General features: G+C 38.2%; 2 protein-coding genes across 2 annotated transcripts in view; one reads left to right on the top strand and one right to left on the bottom strand.

Annotated features, from left to right (window-relative positions):
- The window catches only part of LOC129240320 (SEC14 domain and spectrin repeat-containing protein 1), a 46,498-nt gene extending 43,089 nt beyond the window's left edge, over nucleotides 1-3,409 (top strand). Inside the window, exon 9 of the mRNA XM_054876048.1 lies at nucleotides 2,598-3,409. Within this exon, the coding sequence (XP_054732023.1) occupies nucleotides 2,598-3,326 (729 nt within the window). The 3' untranslated portion in view covers nucleotides 3,327-3,409. The remainder of the gene's footprint in view (nucleotides 1-2,597) is intronic.
- An 11,216-nt stretch (nucleotides 3,410-14,625) lies between these two features.
- LOC129242090 (uncharacterized) lies at nucleotides 14,626-18,770 on the bottom strand. The gene is made up of 2 exons (XM_054878650.1): nucleotides 15,106-18,770; nucleotides 14,626-14,695 (listed from the first exon to the last, which is right to left on the bottom strand). The coding sequence occupies exons 1-2, from the start codon at nucleotides 18,768-18,770 to the stop codon at nucleotides 14,626-14,628; spliced, it is 3,735 nt and encodes a 1,244-aa protein (XP_054734625.1).
- Nucleotides 18,771-19,503: the final 733 nt, after the last annotated feature.

Raw genomic sequence — 19,503 nt, forward strand, 5'->3', positions numbered from 1 at the left:
TTCTAACTGCTCATATTGTAGAGCTCCGGGTGCCCAATAGATGTGCAACCGTCTGTCTGCGGTTAGTCTCTCTATGGCTTCCCTGCTTTTTAGAACATTTTTAGATGAAATTTCATATGAGTTTATTGCTTTTATCGCCGCTTGACTGCCAACGTATATATTTATTTTGGAGTTGCTTGATATCTTTGCGAATGCTATTTCCGTAGCCTTTCCTTCTGTTTGCATGATACTGCAGTGGTCGGGGAGCTTAAATTGCTGTCTGATGCCTAGCTCTGCGCAATAGATCCCTGCCCCTACTCTGTCCAACATTTTCGAGCCATCTGTAAATATATTAAGAGTATCTTCTTCTTCTATTGTTGTTCGGAATTTCTTCACCCAATTGCATTTCGGAATCATATATTAGTTCATCTTGACCCTGTAATCCATGCCTACTGAGCTATGTCCGAACGTTTTATGGATAAATTCACTCGTTGCGTTGAGTCTTACGGCAAATTTAGCTGCTAGACATTCCGCTGCAACGTCAATCGGTGGCTGCTTCAGTACTCTTTCATGCGCTGCTGTTGGAGTAGTTCTCAACGCACCTGTGGTGCAAAGTGCACCATTACGTTGAATACTTTCCATAATTTTTTTATGTGTCAGTTTTCTTAGCGCAGCCCAGGAGAGGTACTGCTCTTCAACTGCTTAGTGATAAAAATACCATGGGGATACCTATGGCCACGAGTAAACTAATAATAATAAAAAAACATTATCTGGCCTCTTGGAAGAGATGAAGATACATGAAGAGTTGAAGATACATGCGTTGCAGTTAGGCTACTATGGCCGCAAATAAACAAAAAAGAGACAAAGGAATTGCTTTGCTTCTCATTAGCTATTTGGCAGGCATTCCTTGAGACTAGGAGCTTTCTCCCATGAATATTGTAAACGTTTTAGAGATGAAGAAGAGAAAGAAACAGTTGAGCACCTCCTTTATAAGTGTCCAGCCTTAGCTAAAACTAGAGCGGGTTGTCTAGACAAAAAAATTTTCAATTCTCTTACAGAGGTATCTGGCGTGGGGATGGGATCAATCCTGCGCTTCATAAGAGCCACAAAATGGTTTAACGAAGAAAAGTAAATGCGGTTTCCGCGTAGCACAATGGTATCACAACGAACCTGTAAGGTCTAAGTAAGTTGGTCGTACCGACCGACTACCGCCATAACCTAACCTAACCTAGCGCAGTCCACCACATCAGAATACCGTATAGTAATATTGGCTTTACTATAATTGAGTAGCACCACTACATTATAGCAGGAGGTAGACCCCATGTAAATCCCAGCTTCTTTTTACATGCATAAAGTGCGTTTTAGAGATTAGATAAGAGTCTACAAATAGACTTAAGGTACTAACTTCACATTTACCAGCATATGGATAGTTTTACATCAATATGTACTCGAATAGCACATTGTAGTAGCTCATAAATTAAACAAAATAAAATGAATTAAAATAAAATAAAATAGAACAAAATTATTACACTTCATTAACACATCTTTGGTGCTATTCAAATTCCTAGTAGGCCATTTGTGTGAAATTTGCAACCAACCAGGTACTGTAGAAAAGGCTTAAACTTGTATTTCTGAGCTATCTCTGCTTTTCTTAACTCCACAATACTATTCGTTTGCTCCACAATTTTCTCCGCTGAAGATTGTAGGGCCGTACTAGAGATATTGGAGCGCTTTGACGATGTACTAGGTGTCGACGTCCGGAAATAGAAAGGGAAAAACGTTCATTAAGTTGTTTATTCTAAAAATGCCGAAACATCTAAATCTTACATAATTATAACCAGGGTAAGCGAGATTTTCGTGAAAGCTGGTAATTGCTCCTAGACTGTCCATGCTTGAAGATGCTTTTAAAATATTAAAATTAACACATATATATTACTTATATATTGTTACAAAAAAATATAAAGAAGATTTGCCTACGCTCTTTGCGAAAAGGTTTCGCTTAAAAATGCCATGTCTTCAGAGTATTCTATTGGACTTTCGCCCTTTTTGTGGTGGCTACGGTTGATTTGAGTTCTTAAAGGTATTGTTCTTAAGCACACTTACTTTGTCGAATGTCTTGTTAAATTTGCAATTTCTCAACAGCTTACGAATTTTAACAAACTGTCAGTTTTCACCCAATTTTAAATGACATCTTAATAGGCATACAAAAATGTTGCTGGCGTCATGTTGCGCGGTGTTTTCACGGTGTGATATAAGTAAAACTTTGCCGTGAAATACATATGAAATTTCACGCATTTTTCACGGTAATGCAATTCGTATAGATTTTTACAGCAACTTCACGTGAAATCCGAACTTAGTGCTATTCTTTGAGAGTTTCCCGCAATTGATGTATGAATAGAGGCTCATGTGAGTGGCTTTTCTCAAGAATGACTCTTACAAAAATTCGTGATGAGGGTAAGCTTTCTAAATTTTGGCTCTTAAATGACTCATTTATGATTCTAAATGCTTACTGCAAAGGCACTTTTTCAATAATTTAAATTAATTTATCGTTAAAAAATATGTTTTTTATCATATGTATGTTTATGTGTATTTCAAAAAATTTTCAATTTCTTCTTTAGGACTGGCACTCACGTTCAACAGAGGATGACTCTTTTGTTACCACCTCCGAAGGCAATTTCACGCCGCATTCCCACTCATCTTCGTACCACACAGCCTCTGGACGCACTTCTTCGTACATTAGCTCCGATAAAAACTCGTTTGATGTGAGTGAAGCTGATGATTCGACTTTTGCATCTGCCTATGAAATTCCCGCTGACATTAATATGTCCTTCGATGGTTCGGAACAAAGTTTTGTATCTGCTCAACAGCAAGAGTGTACACCTTCACCACTTCAGCAACACCAACAACAACAGCACCATACGGAAGAGCCAATTGGTAGTGGCGCCTACGCATTGCCACCCGCCGCTGACGAAGGCGATGGCGATGGCAGCAGCATCGCTGACGTTGAGGAGTTGCACAGCCAAAGTGTTACACCTACACCTGGTGATGGTGATGTGGAGCAATATAATTGCCAAAGTATACCCGTCGAGTCAGAATCCGAATTAGATTCATCTTTTATAGTCGATGCACCATCCATAGCAGTGCTAACGGAAGAAACAGTGCCGGTCACATCGGTGACACCGGAGGTGAGCACGTGTTCAAGTACTGAGCTGCAGCAGCAAATGCAAAATCACAACAATAATAATACTAACAACAGTAACACTAATAGCCAAAAGCCAAATGCCGCCTGGCGACGCAGCAAATATTATGAGAATATAACCAAGCAGACCATTAAGGGATTTCTATAGGCGAACATCGTGCGGGGGCGGCTCCAACAAATGACAATGCCAACGCTAACGCGATGCTTTGCATGCGTTCCTTTTCACACACATACACGTCCATATACATACATACATACATGAAAAAGAAACTAATTCAAAGAAACCAATATTTTGTAAAATTTATTTGCTTAAGCTAAATTAGTTTGCTGTTTATAAGCCGATACGCAACTAACCGTGAACTTAGCCAATTGTTATTGCATACATGCCGCCATACATAGACGTGTATATGCTTATATATATATTATATATGTATGTATGTGTGTGTAACTTGAAAACGCATGAGAATCGGAAATGCTTTCTAAATAAAATGGCTTTGCATATTTGTATGTTTGTAGGCGTATGAAAACATAGGTGGATGTATGTACATATGTACATATGCATGTTTATGCATGATTATAACAGTAAATATATACATACTCCTGTGCTAATACTAATATTAGTGCGACGAATTCCAAAGTTTTATTCAATTCATATAAAAAAAATGTCAAGCACTCGTTTCATGGAAGAAAATGTCTAGCCCCATAAGCACACAAAAAAAAAATATCAAAAATCAACGAGAATTTTGAGGCACATTAAAGTGGCGCTTTATTATCCCGAAATTCATTGAGCTATAAAACTGCATACCCAGAATTTTTCTAGAATTTCTCGAAACAAAGTTTAAATCTTGATAAAAAATTGTTGAATTTTTTAATATTTTTTATAATGTTTGAAATAGAGCTCCAGATACTCGGGTATTGAGCAGTGCGAGTAGTTTGTACGAAATTTTCAAGTTTGAGCAACTAAACAAAAATTGTCAATTATATTTCTCAACATTTTTTTATGATAGTTTGCTAACGGCGTCAGCACTGTGTATAAATAGTTTGTAAAACTTAAAAAAAGTGTTAACAAAAAATTCAAAACGCGGGAAAATTATCGAGCAATAATCGTTAAACAGGTATGCGTGTACTGCTTTTCTTCTTCATCTTCTTAGCGTCACATTCCTTGGTGAACTATTGCTTCCTTCACAGTTTCTTGTCATCAATCTCGATTTACAGCCACTTCCCTCCAACGTTGCATGCGCATTTTCCTAAGATCAGCTTCCACATCTACTAGGCACCTTTTCCTCGGGCGTCTCCTTTTTCTTTCCCCAATTGGGCGAAGATCTAGTGCCTTTCTCGTTGATCGCTCCCTTGGCTTTCTAGCCACATGTCCCAGCCATCTAAGTCGTTGAGACTTAATAAATCTTATTATAGTTTCTTTCTTAACTATGCCTTCCAGTTCGGCATTATGCCTAATGCGTTAAGAGCCATCTGCCAGTCTAAGTGGACCATAGATCTTTCAGAGCACTCTTCTTTCAAATCGCATTAGCTGTTTTGTCTTTCAGCTTTCAGCGTCCATAGTTCACGGCCATATGTAAGCAGAGGTCGTCGTGTCAGTGCTTTATACATTATTAATTTTAGCTCACGCGATAATATTTTAGATCTGAGCAATTTTAGATTAGCATTATATGTTTTGTTGGCTGCCCGGAGATCGAGTAACCAGTTTCCCCGAAAACTGGAAACCTCGATGGAAGCACTAGGACCTAAAGAGCGGAGGTGAGCTCCCCGAAAGGGGCTGGTCATTAGGATGACGCCCTAATATCAGTTTAAAAAATAATTGTCATGAACCCTACACTGCCTCGGTATGCGGGTACACGTCGCTCCTTTAGCCGGACTGTTCGAAAATGTGCGAACAAAATCGTTATAGTTATATGGCATCATAAGTTGTACATTAAGTAATATGAATTATACTTTCACAAAAAGAATAAAACTAAATAAAAAAAATAAAACTAAATAATCGAAATTTTACAATGTCTGCTCTGCTATTATAGCGAACACAGGTGTACATGTGAACCTATAAAAATGCTTTATATTTATTTATTGTTTTGCGAATTTTAAGTAAAGCTAATAATTTTTGCAGACGTCAAATGCGCGACCCATTCAGTAGCCTCTGCCAGCGGCATGAATTTGGTTGCTTTTTGGCGTCGTTTGAGAGTTTGTTGCTTTTGGAAAGCGCAAAGCGTTGAGAACATATACGAGTATATGTATGTATGTACAATATCTACTAATGAAAGTCTATACTATTCACTCATACATACATATATAAACACACACATACATATATCTATGCAATCATAAACATTTTAGAATGCATTTTCGTATTTAATTAACTTTTGGCTGCAGATTTAAAATTTTCTTGGCGTTTTGTTTGGTTGCTGAATTACTTAGTTTTAATATTTTATACTACCGGAGAATTATACCTATTATCTAGTTAATACAAAAATGGCAAAGAGTTATGCCGTTAATTTAGAAATATTTATTTATGCAACTACTATAAAATACTTTAACTAAATAAAATAAAATAATATAAAATAGTTGGTTTATTTAATGAAACATAGTCAATTTTTATTTTACTTTTTATATTTATAATTATGTATATATAAATTGTTCTAAATATAAAATAATAACTTATTAAGCATGAATAAACTCTAAACGATTACACTAAAAAATTTTGAAAAATATAAATTTTGAAATATTTGTTCTATTAATTTTTATTTAGCTGAACGTGAAACTGGGTTATTATGAATTGAATAAATTTTTGATAATTTTTGAGTATTCTTCAGTCATTCCTTATTTAGATTTTTATTCGAGGTGAAGTGGACGCTTTCTATTTAGTTACTTTTGACTATTTCGCGTTCCCTATCACTTTGACATGAAATTTATTGATAATTTTTGCGCACCTTTATTCCAGGAGGGAACTAGTGCCCAATTCGAAGATTGTGATCTAGAGAGGTGATCATACATACAATAATATTGGAATAGCTTCATTCAGATTCGAATTAATTATAAAATCTCAAGTTTGGTTAAAATTGTTGAAAACTTTATAGGACAATTCAGAATTAAGCGCAAAGACCATGACGAAAAAAAACTAAATGTCCAAAAAAAAAAAAAGAATTTGAGTGATGGAAATCTCTATTTTTTTACCTTTACGCGCTCCTTTGCTTTATTTGCACGCTGCAGCTGTCTAATTCACGTACGACTCCATTTGCAAAAAATTTAAATCTTCCGATGATTAGTTTTGCGCCACCTTGTATGTAAAGTGTGCGTTAAGTTAAGTTAGGTTGTAATGGTTGCCCAGAGAGTGGGCCCAGTCCTTTGTGAAACCATTCCAGGAGGGAAAAAGACGTGAAGGAAAAACGATAGGACGAAAAGGAAGGGGTGGGGAGACTTGAGTTTTTGTGGACTATGAACTGTGACTATTTTGCGGTTGTGTTAGCCGTTTTATGCTACTAATGAAGTTCATCAGATTTTTCATATCAAGACCTGCCATATCAGCAGGCGCAGAGAAGAAGAGAGAACCAACATGCTTAAATCTTAGTCCCGCGAGAGCGGAGCAGCTATGGAGCAGATGCTGAGATGATTTCACTTCATCCTCTATACAGCTGACGCAAAATGGACTCGAAGTAATTCCGAGTCTCACGGATAGTGCCCTGTGAGGATGCCCACAAAATTTGAGAGCTGAGATTTTGTCATCCTCAGAATATCCCTCCAACGCCTTCTATTGGCGGTGATTACTTCCTCGTTACAACTACATTTTCGCCCCGCGAGCCATTCCTTCATGTTAAGGAACAAGAAAAACTTGCAGTGAATACGGGGGGTGCGGCAGCAATTCATAACGCAATCCACGCAGTTTGGCGGCGACAACTCCGGATGATTGTGCTGGTGCGTTATTGTGGTGGGACAACACCTTTTTTCGCCAAATGCGGCCGTGTATCCTTCCAATAACTCGCTTTGGTATAGCCCAGTGATCGTTCTTTATTTTTCGAAAAAAAATCCATGAGCATGACTTCGTTCGCATCCCAATACATCGTCGCCATGACCTTTCCGGCCGATGGGACTGTCTTCGTCCTCTTTGGAGCAGATTCACCAGGAAAAATCCATTGTTTTGATTGTTGCTTAATTTCTGGTGAGTAATGATGAATTCAAGTTTGAACAACGGTGACAACTCGACGCAAAAATTCCTTTGGATCTCGCTTAAATTGCTCCAAACACTGCTTTGAAGTCAACAGCTGCATCCGCTTGTTGACCACCGTGGCACCCATTGGGCCGACAATTTTTTCATCGCCAACTTATCATTTAAAACATTAACTGCCGTTCCGGTCGACACACCAATGGCCTCTGTTACTCCGCGCACTTTCGTTCGTCGATCAGCGAGATTCATGTCGTGGATTTTTTGAATTATTTCCTCGATAGCACGTCTGCAGGGCCTCCTTGTCGCTCTTCATCAAAAGCGGATGTACGCCCAGGTTTAAATTCGTTGAACTAATATCTAACTGTGGTCATAGATGGCGAAGCGCCCGCATCCAACTTTGCTTTTATCTCCTCGCATTTTTTCCAAACTAACTTACCAATTAAACTGAAATTTCTTTTATCGTCGTTTGATAGATGAAAGTGCACGATGCTAACACCAAATTCCCTCAGGAACGCCCCCTGTCATCAAACACGGATACTTATTGAACCGCCCTCGTATTTGGTATTCACTTTTAATAATTCGTTCGTCTTCCATTCGCCTTTAGCAACTCACTAAATCCTCTATCCTCTTTATTTGATACTTGACTTGGTTCGGGACACTTGACTATTGGATACCTTTTTTAAACCCGGGTGTGACCTTCCTTCGTTCTGTTCGAGGGTCCCCTTTAAAAGGTTATATCCATAAATCGATAGAAAATTAAAATTTGGGAGGCTACTTAGTGTCTCAAGTCGTTAGCTATAACAGAAATATGTTAAATTCACGTCCAAAGTCGAAAAAGCCAGTCTGGATAAACCCGAGTGCGCAACGGAGGGTTAATAAAATCCTTGTCATCATTCGTTCGGTTACACGAAATAACCATTTATTAATTAAATTAAATTAAGCAAAAAAACAACAACTGAAAAACTGATTACTTCGTCATTCATCAGATAGGCTCACCTTGCACATGCATGCAGTCTTACTAAAACCATACAATTTTTGTTTTCATTCACATATGTACATACATATGTATGCAAATACGACGAACTATTTTTATTTAAGGATGCAAAGTGTCTTCGATTTTGTCAAACGTCAAGGAATTTGTATATTCGTGAATTCTACTTCAGATACCCATATACAAGTAATTGTTGTTGAGATAAGCTAGTCCGCCTTATATGTTGCATACTTTCCTGCGTTCTTTATTTCCCATCAGTTCAAAACGCGGTTGCGGATTGTAACTTAGCTAAGTCTTCTTATGAACTAGTTGAAAGGTATATTTTATTTTTGTTAGCAGCCTCGGCTTATTTATTTCCTCAGTCGTACTTTAGCTTCCGTTTGATGAAGTTGCACCGGTTGTATTGTCACATAGCAAATTTTTAAAGTGCTAGGTAAACAATTATGCAAGTATGTATGTATATAAGTATATGAAAGAATAAGTGCAAAATTTGTTTAATAAGTGAGATTATTATCGTGTTACTTTCATTCAATGAGAAGTGTGAGAGTTTATTCGATAAAAGAGAGAAGTATTTTCGGTGCATGAATATGCATCGTCCGTTTGCTGTACAAGTGCCGTTTGTGATAAGTTTGCTGAAATGGCCGCCAGCTTTACTGTTACGCGATGCATCTATTAGCGCTGCCTCATTAAAAGAAAATATGTTTTCAGCCGTATTTAGGCGGAGGAGAAGTTATTTGGAAACTATAAAGCCGGCTTCCTCGCTATTTTAGTTTTTTGGACTATGAAACTTTTGAAACAAACGCACTATATGTATTTCAAAAGATGCCTACACGCATTCGGCGCTGTGTTCGTTGAATTGTATAAAATGTGAAAACAGCTATGCATGCTAGCGCACCTCGAGAGAGCAGCCGTTATTCATACTCAATAGCAATAGGAGAAAATAGGGTGAGTTGATATTGATGTTTTTTTTGTTTTGTGAAATATTTTATGTTTTTAATATAAGAATTTTACCAAAAAAAATAGAAGAACAATCAATACTATATCAGTTTCTTGAGCCACATAACAACAAACTACTAGAATGATCTTTATGACTGTGTAAATGTGCGGAGCTTATAAAGTTAATTTCCGCCCGACCGTAGAAACCTTTTTTGTGCACTCAGCATTTAAGAATGTGGAAGTTGGAAGTTACCATGATCATGATTTTTACTGTATACTTTTAGGCTTGTTGAATAATCGAATCGAAGCAGTCGCTGTGTGTCGATGTATAAAATGATGTGTAAAAATCGTTTCACTACCCTTCAGTGAAAAGGTTAACTATGCAGCAGACATGAACTGGGTTTTTGATCGAAGAAATCATATTAGTTCGAGAAAAACTAAAGTTTCTACAGTTGCGATATGAACAATTAAAGGTGTATGCAAAAGAAATACACATGCCTGGTATACGTACAGTGGCTGAATAAAGAACTCGGACATATGTACATATAAGATGCTTTCCATTTCAATTCAACCGGACTATTCGGGTCATGTTCTTTGATTTCGATGTAACTGAAATATGTTGCTCTCTGGTCAAAATAATGAGACACGTATTTTTTTGTTCGCCCGAAAAAATTTTTTTTCAAGAGTTATCGGCAATTTTGTTTTTCGGCTCAAACTCGATTTTTTTTAATTATATAAGAATTTTTTTTTTTTAAATGTCCATAACTTAGCCTTTAAAACGGGAACTTCCACAATTAATTTGCTCTCGGTGGAGCAGTGCAAAGAAAGAAGCGAACGTAATAAATTCAAATAAAGTTTCAGTCGTGTTTTGTTGAATAAACGTCATGGGTAGGCAGCGTGGACAAGGCTCAATCAAAGTCAGAAATTGAATTATTAGTCATCAAGACTAATTTCCCGTTTGGGAAATCACAGAAATAGTGGATAGACCTCGATCGACTGTGTACGACGTGATAAAACGTTCGAAGCCATGCCAAGAAGACTGAAAGCGGTGAGAAAAATAAAGGCTTGCCGAGTAGATATTAATTATATTGTTTGTTCTTAAATATTTTTTGCCTAACTCTATTTTATATAAATGTCCCAGTTCTTTTTTGTCATTCATTTGGCTAAATTTTCATGCTTGTATTTTCTATGTACGAATGAGTTGAATTTTGTTTATGTTTTTTCTAGTTTTGAAAAATACACTTGAAGAACGAAAGTAAATGTGACACCTAAACGCATTAGATTTCCATTTTAATATATATATTTTGCTTTAAAACCATATCACTTGGCTGTCAGAGTTCTTTATTGAGGCACTGTACTTAAAAAAATCTTTCAATAATGGACTTATCGACAAGTTTTAAAATTTTTTCTTTCTTATTTAATTTTTACAATTTTTTTTCTTTTGCAAATACAAAAACATATAAATCGAATTTTATAATATAAAAGTATTCAACAAAATTTTAAAATTTTTAATTTGCATTTTTAGAAAAATGCCTAGAATATAATCCTAACGTTTGTGTTGATTTTTGAAAAAAAAAAAAAAACATTAAATGTGTATACACGAATCCGATGGAATATTCTCTTTGGGTCATATAGAGTAAAAGTAAATTGATTCTTAATTTTGTATTGTTTTCACACATTTTTTATGTTTAATTGAATAAAAGTAATTATCCGAACTAAACGTATGATCTTTTTAATTGGTTACACTTCGCGTGCCGTACCCTGTAAATACGCTACAATACAATAATATTAATTTGATTTTCGATACAGAGTTACCTTATGCAAATATGCATTTATCGCAAAAATATGCTCTAAGTCATAAATCTTACATTTTATATTTTTTTGTAAAATATGAATCCATTTCATCGGCCTGTAGGTAGTAATTCAAAAATAACGCAATGTAAACGAAACGCTTGTTAATATTTTAAAGATAAACTATTTTTTGTTCAGTAATGTCATTCAAATGAAAAATCCTAGTAACCTTTCTCAATTTCTGTGCCTCCACTGTATATCACATTACGAATGCGGCGTCAATGTTGGAGCACATTGATAGGTGGTAGCTTTGTTTTTGTTATTATAAAGCCTAACAGCTGCGGCATACTAAAGCGCCATGCGCCATGCGCCTTATTCCATTCTATCGCCAATGCGCCGCCGCTGCCACCTTTGCTGCCGGCCGCAGCGAATACGTCGTGACTATTTCATCGAAGCATAAAACGCCACAGAGCGAAAACAATAATAGTTGGCAAAAATGGTTGTTCAACGAATTGAGGATTAGTTGTGTATGTGGCTATACAGTTTAACAGACATATCGCCAAGCAAAAAGCAAAATCTTTAACAAAAATAATAACAATAAGAAGGCATGCAAAAATATCACCTCACGAGTAGCCACCAACCAGCCAACAACTAACAATATGGGCGTTATACTCATACTTGAGGCAACAAAAAAAAATAAAAAAACAAATTGTCGATCATTAGGGCCCAGAAATTTTGTTAGATGCACGTTTTGTGTGCTGCTGGGTGAAACGGGAGCTTACCATTAGAGGGGGTAAGACGGAAAATTTGCATACAAAGAAGATGACCGTATGGATGGCACATGAGTGATGGGTCAAGTGACGAGAAGAAATATTTTCTGTTTTATATGCGTGTGTATGTATGCGTGTACATATGCATATTTGTAGGGTCGTACTTAACAACACACACTGGTTAGACTCTTAGAAATATGTATATGCAACTAACTTTCATTCGTGCGTATGTATGGAGCGAAATACATATATATGTATGTACGTATGTGCATATAGAAAAAGTCGATTTTCATGAGAAAAAAATCACTTAATAAAAAAGCTTAACATATGAATAAAATATGTAATTAAAAAAAGTACTTTTTCAATTGACTATTAAGGCACCTTTCTGGTCTAGAGACGTGAAAATTGAAGGTGTTAAAAATTGAAGAAAAACAATCGGTATCAATTGAAAATCATGTTTATCATTAGATCAATTCTTTATTTACACAAGCAAAAAAAAACAACAATGATAATATTAAAAAAATAGCTTCTCCTGACGTAAAACATGCCACTGGCGTAACTGATTGGGCTGCTCAGGTACGTTTGAAAAAAAATTCGGTCGATTATTCTTCAGGAGATATGCCCCTATGATGGGTAACAGATTTACAAAAAAAAAAAAAAAATTCTGGATATTTTATCTGTTTATTGGAAAAACAAAAAAAAAAGGATTTTTTTCACGTTCTCGTTCTTAAAAAAATAGAGAAATTGATTATAAAATTATAATCCTGCTACCCGGGAGAGCCACAAGTCTACTCAATAATATATTAAAAATTCAAATCAATCGGTTCAGTACTTTGTGAGAAATTTCCAACGCTGACTCGGAAAAAATAGTTTCGAAAAAAACACGGTTAACGCGCTTATACCTGGGCGTCGTACTTCAAACCGGTCTCGTTTTAAAGGACTGTAACGTCTAAACTACCACGAATTTCAATATAAAAATTTGCAAGTATATTTCTGAAAGTATAAACTATCACAACAAGAAAAAAAATCGATTTGTTCGAAATTTTATATCAGAAGTTGCCTTAAAGAGAAATTTTCACGGCTTAACTGAGAACCAAAGAAAATATTTCTAATTGTTATGCAATTCTTTTTATTTTTTAATTTTTTTTGAGTGAATTTATCTCACTCAAAAAAATTTAAAGAAAATTTAAGGAAAATTTTTTTGAGCAATGATCATCGGCTCTGTATAATGTGATTTTGCTTGCATTTCGAAATTAGTAAACCACCACCAGCCTTAAATAAAATTCCTTTCTAAGAAAATCATTTCCAAAAACTATAGAAGCAAATTTTAAAAATGTTCTCACTTGGTTTTTGTTTTGAATTCGAATTTATGGTTATCATGTGTGTTGCGGCGATTTCTTCTACTTTGAAATGCACTTAAGTTCACAATTAAATCCGTTGAAAAAAAAACTAAAATTTATTTAATGCAATCATTTATTTAATAGAGAGTTGACATCCGAGTTGACTGACGAACAAAACGTAAGAGAGATAAGGAATAATGATAATGCAAATATGTATAGCGATGAAAAAAGGATATATCGATGTTGTTGAAGTGAACTCAACAAGAGGTATATCGATGTTGTCGAAATGAACCCAACATACCGCCACCCTTGAACTATCATGATATGTTCAATATGCAAATTACAAAGGAAATAAATTCGAATACAAACTTAAGCAAAAATAGGAATTTCAGAATATAATAAGTTAAATAACTACATTTTAGTTTTCTTCGGAAAATACGTCCCCTTGAGTTGGTAGAAGACACAGCTTAAGTATTGGGCGAGTGAATTGTCCGTTTGCGGTTTTTATCGTTACGACACGTACGTGACCATCTCTACCAGGATGACAATGAATTACTCTTGCGAGTGTCCACTTTGTTGGAGGAGAAGATTCATTAAAGACAGCGACGACGTCTCCTTCTTGAAAATTTCGTGATGGACGAAACCACTTAGCACGTCGTTGCAAGCTAACGAGGTATTCGTCTCTCCAACGGCGCCAAAAGTGTTGACGAATAGCAGAGACCAACTGCCACCTTTGTTGCAGGGTTCCAGAAAACCCTTGACCCTCAGGTTCTGGAATTGCCCGCAATGGTTCGCCTACCAGAAAATGGCCAGGCGTTAAAATCGATAAGTCGCTTGCATCCGTCGAAATGTCGCATAATGGGCGGGAATTGACACAAGCTTCCACCTCCGTTAAGAGCGTACTAAACTCTTCATAGCTTAAAAGAATTTCTCCGAGGGAGCGTTTTAGATGATATTTTATGCGTTTGATTCCAGTTTCCCAATATCCTCCCATGTGAGGTGCGGACGGCGGATTGAATCGCCACTCAATAGCAGAGTCTGCAAAAAACGATTGAAGTTGGGAGTCTTGCATGCACTCTTGATATTTCTCACGGAGTTCCCTTTCTGCACCAACGAAATTCGTCCCGTTATCCGAAACCATTTCTTTACAATAGCCTCTGCGGTTGATGAATCGTTTAAAGGCGTTTAGAAACGAAGAACTTGAGAGATCTCCAACGAACTCGAGGTGCATTGCACCTGTGCACATGCAGACAAATGAAGATATATAACCTTTTACGGATTTAGCTCCTCTTCCATGCGTAAATTTGAACATATAAGGACCAGCAAAGTCTACTGCTGTACGAACGAAGCAGCGAGCGTATGTTATGCGGGACGAAGGAAGATCACCCATTGATTGTGTTGCGAGCTTGCGATTTAAAGCGGTACATTTTACACATCTGCGATAGATATTACGAATTAAGTTGCGGGCACCAACGACCCAATACCGGCGTTGCAGGATCACTTGCATTATACGGGGGCCTGCATGTAGCGTATAGTGATGTATGTCCAAAACAACGAGTTTTGAAAGCGGAGAGTTTTTCGGCAGTATAACGGGGTGTCTGACATCATTTGCAACATCTGCGGATTTCAGCCGACCTCCAACACGAAGGATTCCAAACGAATCGAGAAACGGTTGTAAACGCAGCAAACTACTACGCAGTTTAATCGGCCTTTTTTCCCTGCAACAACGTATTTCATTAGAAAAATAGAAATTTTGTGTATACCTGATTAATCTTCGCTCGGATTCCAGCAACTCCTGACAGTTAGGAAACCACGTTTTTTTGTTATTGATTCCAAGCGAGCTAGAGCGGGTATTATGTATAAATCTCAATACATAAGCGATAATTCTTCTTAATTTCGAATAAGATGAGTATTTTGTGATGACCGACCAGTGAACGTCAGTAGCTGCGATACAAGCCTTAACTTTTCGTAAGCCTATTTCGGTTTTATGCATTATTTGCGCGGGTTGCTTCCAGAACTGTTCCTCTTCGCGTAAGAAGTCTGGTCCGAACCACCATAACTCATGATGCATAAGTTGAAGCGGAGATATACCTCTGGACGCGCAGTCCGCAGGATTGCTTTCAGAGCGTATATGGTACCAGCACTCGGGAGGCAGGACCTCGTGAATATAGGCGACACGGTTTGCGACGAATGTCTCCCATTTATTAGGATGTGCTTGCAGCCACGCCAACGTAATGGTGGAATCTGTCCATGCTACCAGTGGACAGCGAAAATCCTTCCAACTGTGCATGACGGCCTTGACCAATTTTGCGGTGAGATGTGCAGCACACAACTCGAGGCGAGGTAGCGTTGTTGTTTTTAGCGGGGCAACTTTAGTCTTTGATGAAATTAAGCCGATTGTAATGTGACCATCCCTATGTACAGTGCGCGCATATATGACTGCGGCATAAGCGCGCTCGGAAGCGTCGGCAAAAACGTGCAACTCAGTAAATGAGCCTATCGTCCCGACTCCAACCCAACGGTTGACCTTAAGTTCAGATAAAAGTTGTAATTGCGAGCGATGATCAAGCCACACCTTGCCTATCGTATCTGGTACTGGGTCGTCCCATCCAGTGTTGGAACGCCAGATGTCCTGAAACAACATTTTCGACCTAATCGTTGCGGGTGAAAGTAAGCTCAATGGATCAAAAAGTTTGCTGGCATCGACCAGAAATGCTCTCTTAGTTAAGACGTGGGGCGGTTCTCCTAGAGAAATGGAAAATGTAAAATAGTCCTCTTCCATATACCAAATTAGTCCCAGAGCATGTACATTGTTGCCATCTACGGTGTAGTGTGATATGTTCTTGGATTCTCTAGCGATAGTCTCATTTAGCTCTGTACAATTTGACGCCCATTTTCTTAACTCGAACCCACCTTCCCGTAGAATATCGGACACATTTCGCTGCAATGCTTTAAGTTCCGACTTGCTAGACGCACCAGTGAGAAGATCGTCCATGTAAAAGTCTTTAAGAATTACGTCGACTGCTTTCTGAAAAGTATTGGAAGATTGTTTCGCGGTTTGTTGCATCGATTTGACAGCCAAATGCGAGGCGGACGCAACTCCATAAGTTACGCGTAACATGCGGTAATCTGTAATAGGTAGAGATGTGTTAGAGCGCCAAACAATTCGATGTAAGTCGACATGTTTAGCTGAAACACAGATTTGTCGATACATTTTTGCAACGTCTGCAGTTACTGCGTATTTGTGTATTCTAAAGCGCAAAAGTATGGAGTACAAGTCTTCTTGTAATTGAGGACCAACATAAAGCGCATCGTTGAGGGAATTCCCCGTTGTGGTTTTAGCAGACGCGTTAAACACAACTCGCAATTTTGTCGTAACGCTGGACTCCTTTACAACAGCATGATGTGGCATATAATATTTCGCATATTTCGTTTCAGGCACGACCTCCATATGACCCATTTCAATTAATTCCTGCATGAATTCGTTATAGCGTGTCCACAGATCCTGATCACCGGCAAATCTGCGCTCCATGCGTAATAAGTTTCGTACGGCGAGACTCCTTGATTCACCTAATGGCACGTCGACCTTGAGTGGCAACTCCACTACAAAGCGTCCGTCCGGCTTCCTAATATGAGTTGATTCAAAATGTTCTTCGCAGTACCGCTCCTCGTGGGTAAGATATCGTGTTTGCGGCGCTTCTTCAAGTTCCCACAATCTAGCCAATGCTCTATCTAAATGTACATCACAGTGTAATGATTGTATATGGTTTGCGGGCGGAACGGATGTATCTACGTTTCCACACAACGTCCAGCCAAAGACTGTTTTCTGTATTATTGGCGTGCCAGGTGGGCCTTTACGCAGCTCAGTTAAAATGAATCGATCCATATAGTCCATGCCCACTAAGATGTCTACACGGCCGGGTTCCATGAAGTGCGGGTCAGCTAAGAACAGTCCCTTGATGTGAGACCATTCAGGAACGCTTAAACTCTGCGACGGCAAATCGCCCGTAATCTTTTGTAAAATTAATGCGTTGATGGGGTAGCATTCACTTGAATGTCGCGAAGAAAGGAATAACGTCGTTTCGCCTCTGCAACGGCCACCCTGAGAAGCGCCAATTCCCGTTACAAATATGGACGAAGATTTGCGAGCTAGACCTAGACGTTGTACGCATGCCTCAGTTATGAATGTGGCGTGAGAACCTGAATCGAATAATAAGCGAGCATTCTGCCATCGATCAGCAGAATCACGTACCTTTACTAGGGCGGTTGATAGCAACACAGCGTTTTGTGGTTTATGCATTGGGTTAACCTTGGAATTAAGGCAAGCGGAGGCGGGTGTGACAGCGGTTTGCGGAAGCGAGCTAGCGGCGGGTAACGTACCTGCAGCGGTGCGGGGTGAGTCGACGACGTGGGAAGAGGTGGATGCCTCTGGTGAACTATGAAGCAATGTATGGTGGCGCTGCCGACATATTCGACAGGAAGACGCGCTATTGCAGCGTTCCTTAAAATGTCCGGTACTTAGGCAGTTTAAGCACCCCTTGAAATCTTTCACAAAATTGAGTCTAGCGTTTGCATCTAAACTACGGAATTTTTCACAAGAATAAATTCTGTGACCTGCGTTACAATACGTACAACGCGATTGATCTGCGGTGGCATGAAAAACCTTTGCCGATTTTCCGACCAATTTTTGATTGTTCGGTTTTCCTGGCCATGACTGGGTTGCCGACGTTGATATCATCGATAATGAGCGACACCTTATTTCCAAAAAGGACGAAAGGTCTTCGAAGGTAGGAGGATCGTCGCTAGTGAGTGACAACTCCCACTGTTTGCGAGTTTCGAAGGAGAGTCTGGTTACAGTTTCATGTACTAACCAATCGTCCCAAAAATCCACTGGTCGCCCTAAAGCCTTAAGTTCCCTTATGTGTTGTTGGAATGCATTCAACACGTTCTTAATGGAGTCAGCAGTGTCGCTCGTCGCTTTACGTATCTCTGCAATTGCCCGAAAGTGCGCTTCGACAATAACTCGCATAACTTTATATCGCGACTTTAGAAGATTCCATGCCTCCGTATAGTTGGCATCGCAAATTTGGAAACCGCTGATAATGCTAAGCGCATCACCCTTTAAGCAGCTACGTAAGTAGTGTAGCTTTTGACCACCTGACAATGAAGAGTTAGAATCTACGAGGGTAACAAAAGCGTCGTAGAAGGCGACCCACTCAGTGGAATTGCCCGCGAAGGATGGAAGTTCCATTTTAGGTAGTTTAATTGCTGCTGACACAGTGGGATGCGGATTTGTAGAATTCGCAACTGATTCGGTTCTACACTTCTGTACACGCCTAAATTGTGATAGCGCTGTAACGTACCAGGTCTCGGCCTGGATGCGCGCGGTCTGTTCGACATCGATGTTATCTGCACCACAAGAAAGCTCGACTTCATCTTGGGCTGTCTTAAATCGTACCCACTGTTCATTTAATAACTGCAGATAACTTTCGACATTTTCTAAATCTAAAACAGATGCTTCGTCGTTGCTCTTGGTCATGTACCTTTTTATAGCATTTAGCGCGGAATCACGTGTTTTTACGAATGCGGACATTTTGCGGGTGCGGTAAAATAGGTTATGTTAATATAACGCGGTGTAGACTATATGGAATTAAATTATCGCGGTAATCCGGCTCGAAGGACCAAAAATGTTGCGGCGATTTCTTCTACTTTGAAATGCACTTAAGTTCACAATTAAATCCGTTGAAAAAAAAACTAAAATTTATTTAATGCAATCATTTATTTAATAGAGAGTTGACATCCGAGTTGACTGACGAACAAAACGTAAGAGAGATAAGGAATAATGATAATGCAAATATGTATAGCGATGAAAAAAGGATATATCGATGTTGTCGAAGTGAACTCAACAAGAGGTATATCGATGTTGTCGAAATGAACCCAACAATGTGGTCACATAGAATTCAATTTGACGTTCAATAAGTTTTCCCAACATTTTTTGGCTTCATAACTAAAATGTCCAATTCCAAAAAAAAAAAAAAAAAATGATTTTCAAATAAATTAATATAAGTGAAAAGGCATACATATACATATGCATTTATTAGAAAATCAAGTTTAAAGGCTAGTTTTCCAGTTTTAGTTGATAATTTTGCAGGCTCCACAATCGAACTAACACTGAATAACTGGCTCTCAGCAACCCGAATTTCTTGAAGAATTCAACCATTTGTTATTTTTTTAGTTAATTTCATTAGAAGAGGTTAGCTCCACAAATAATTTGAAAAACCAAAATTCTTCTATTGTACTCGCCCATATTTAGATTCTTGTTTCAC

The sequence above is a fragment of the Anastrepha obliqua genome, chromosome 3, assembly GCF_027943255.1.
Source record: "Anastrepha obliqua isolate idAnaObli1 chromosome 3, idAnaObli1_1.0, whole genome shotgun sequence".
NCBI lineage: Eukaryota > Metazoa > Arthropoda > Insecta > Diptera > Tephritidae > Anastrepha > Anastrepha obliqua.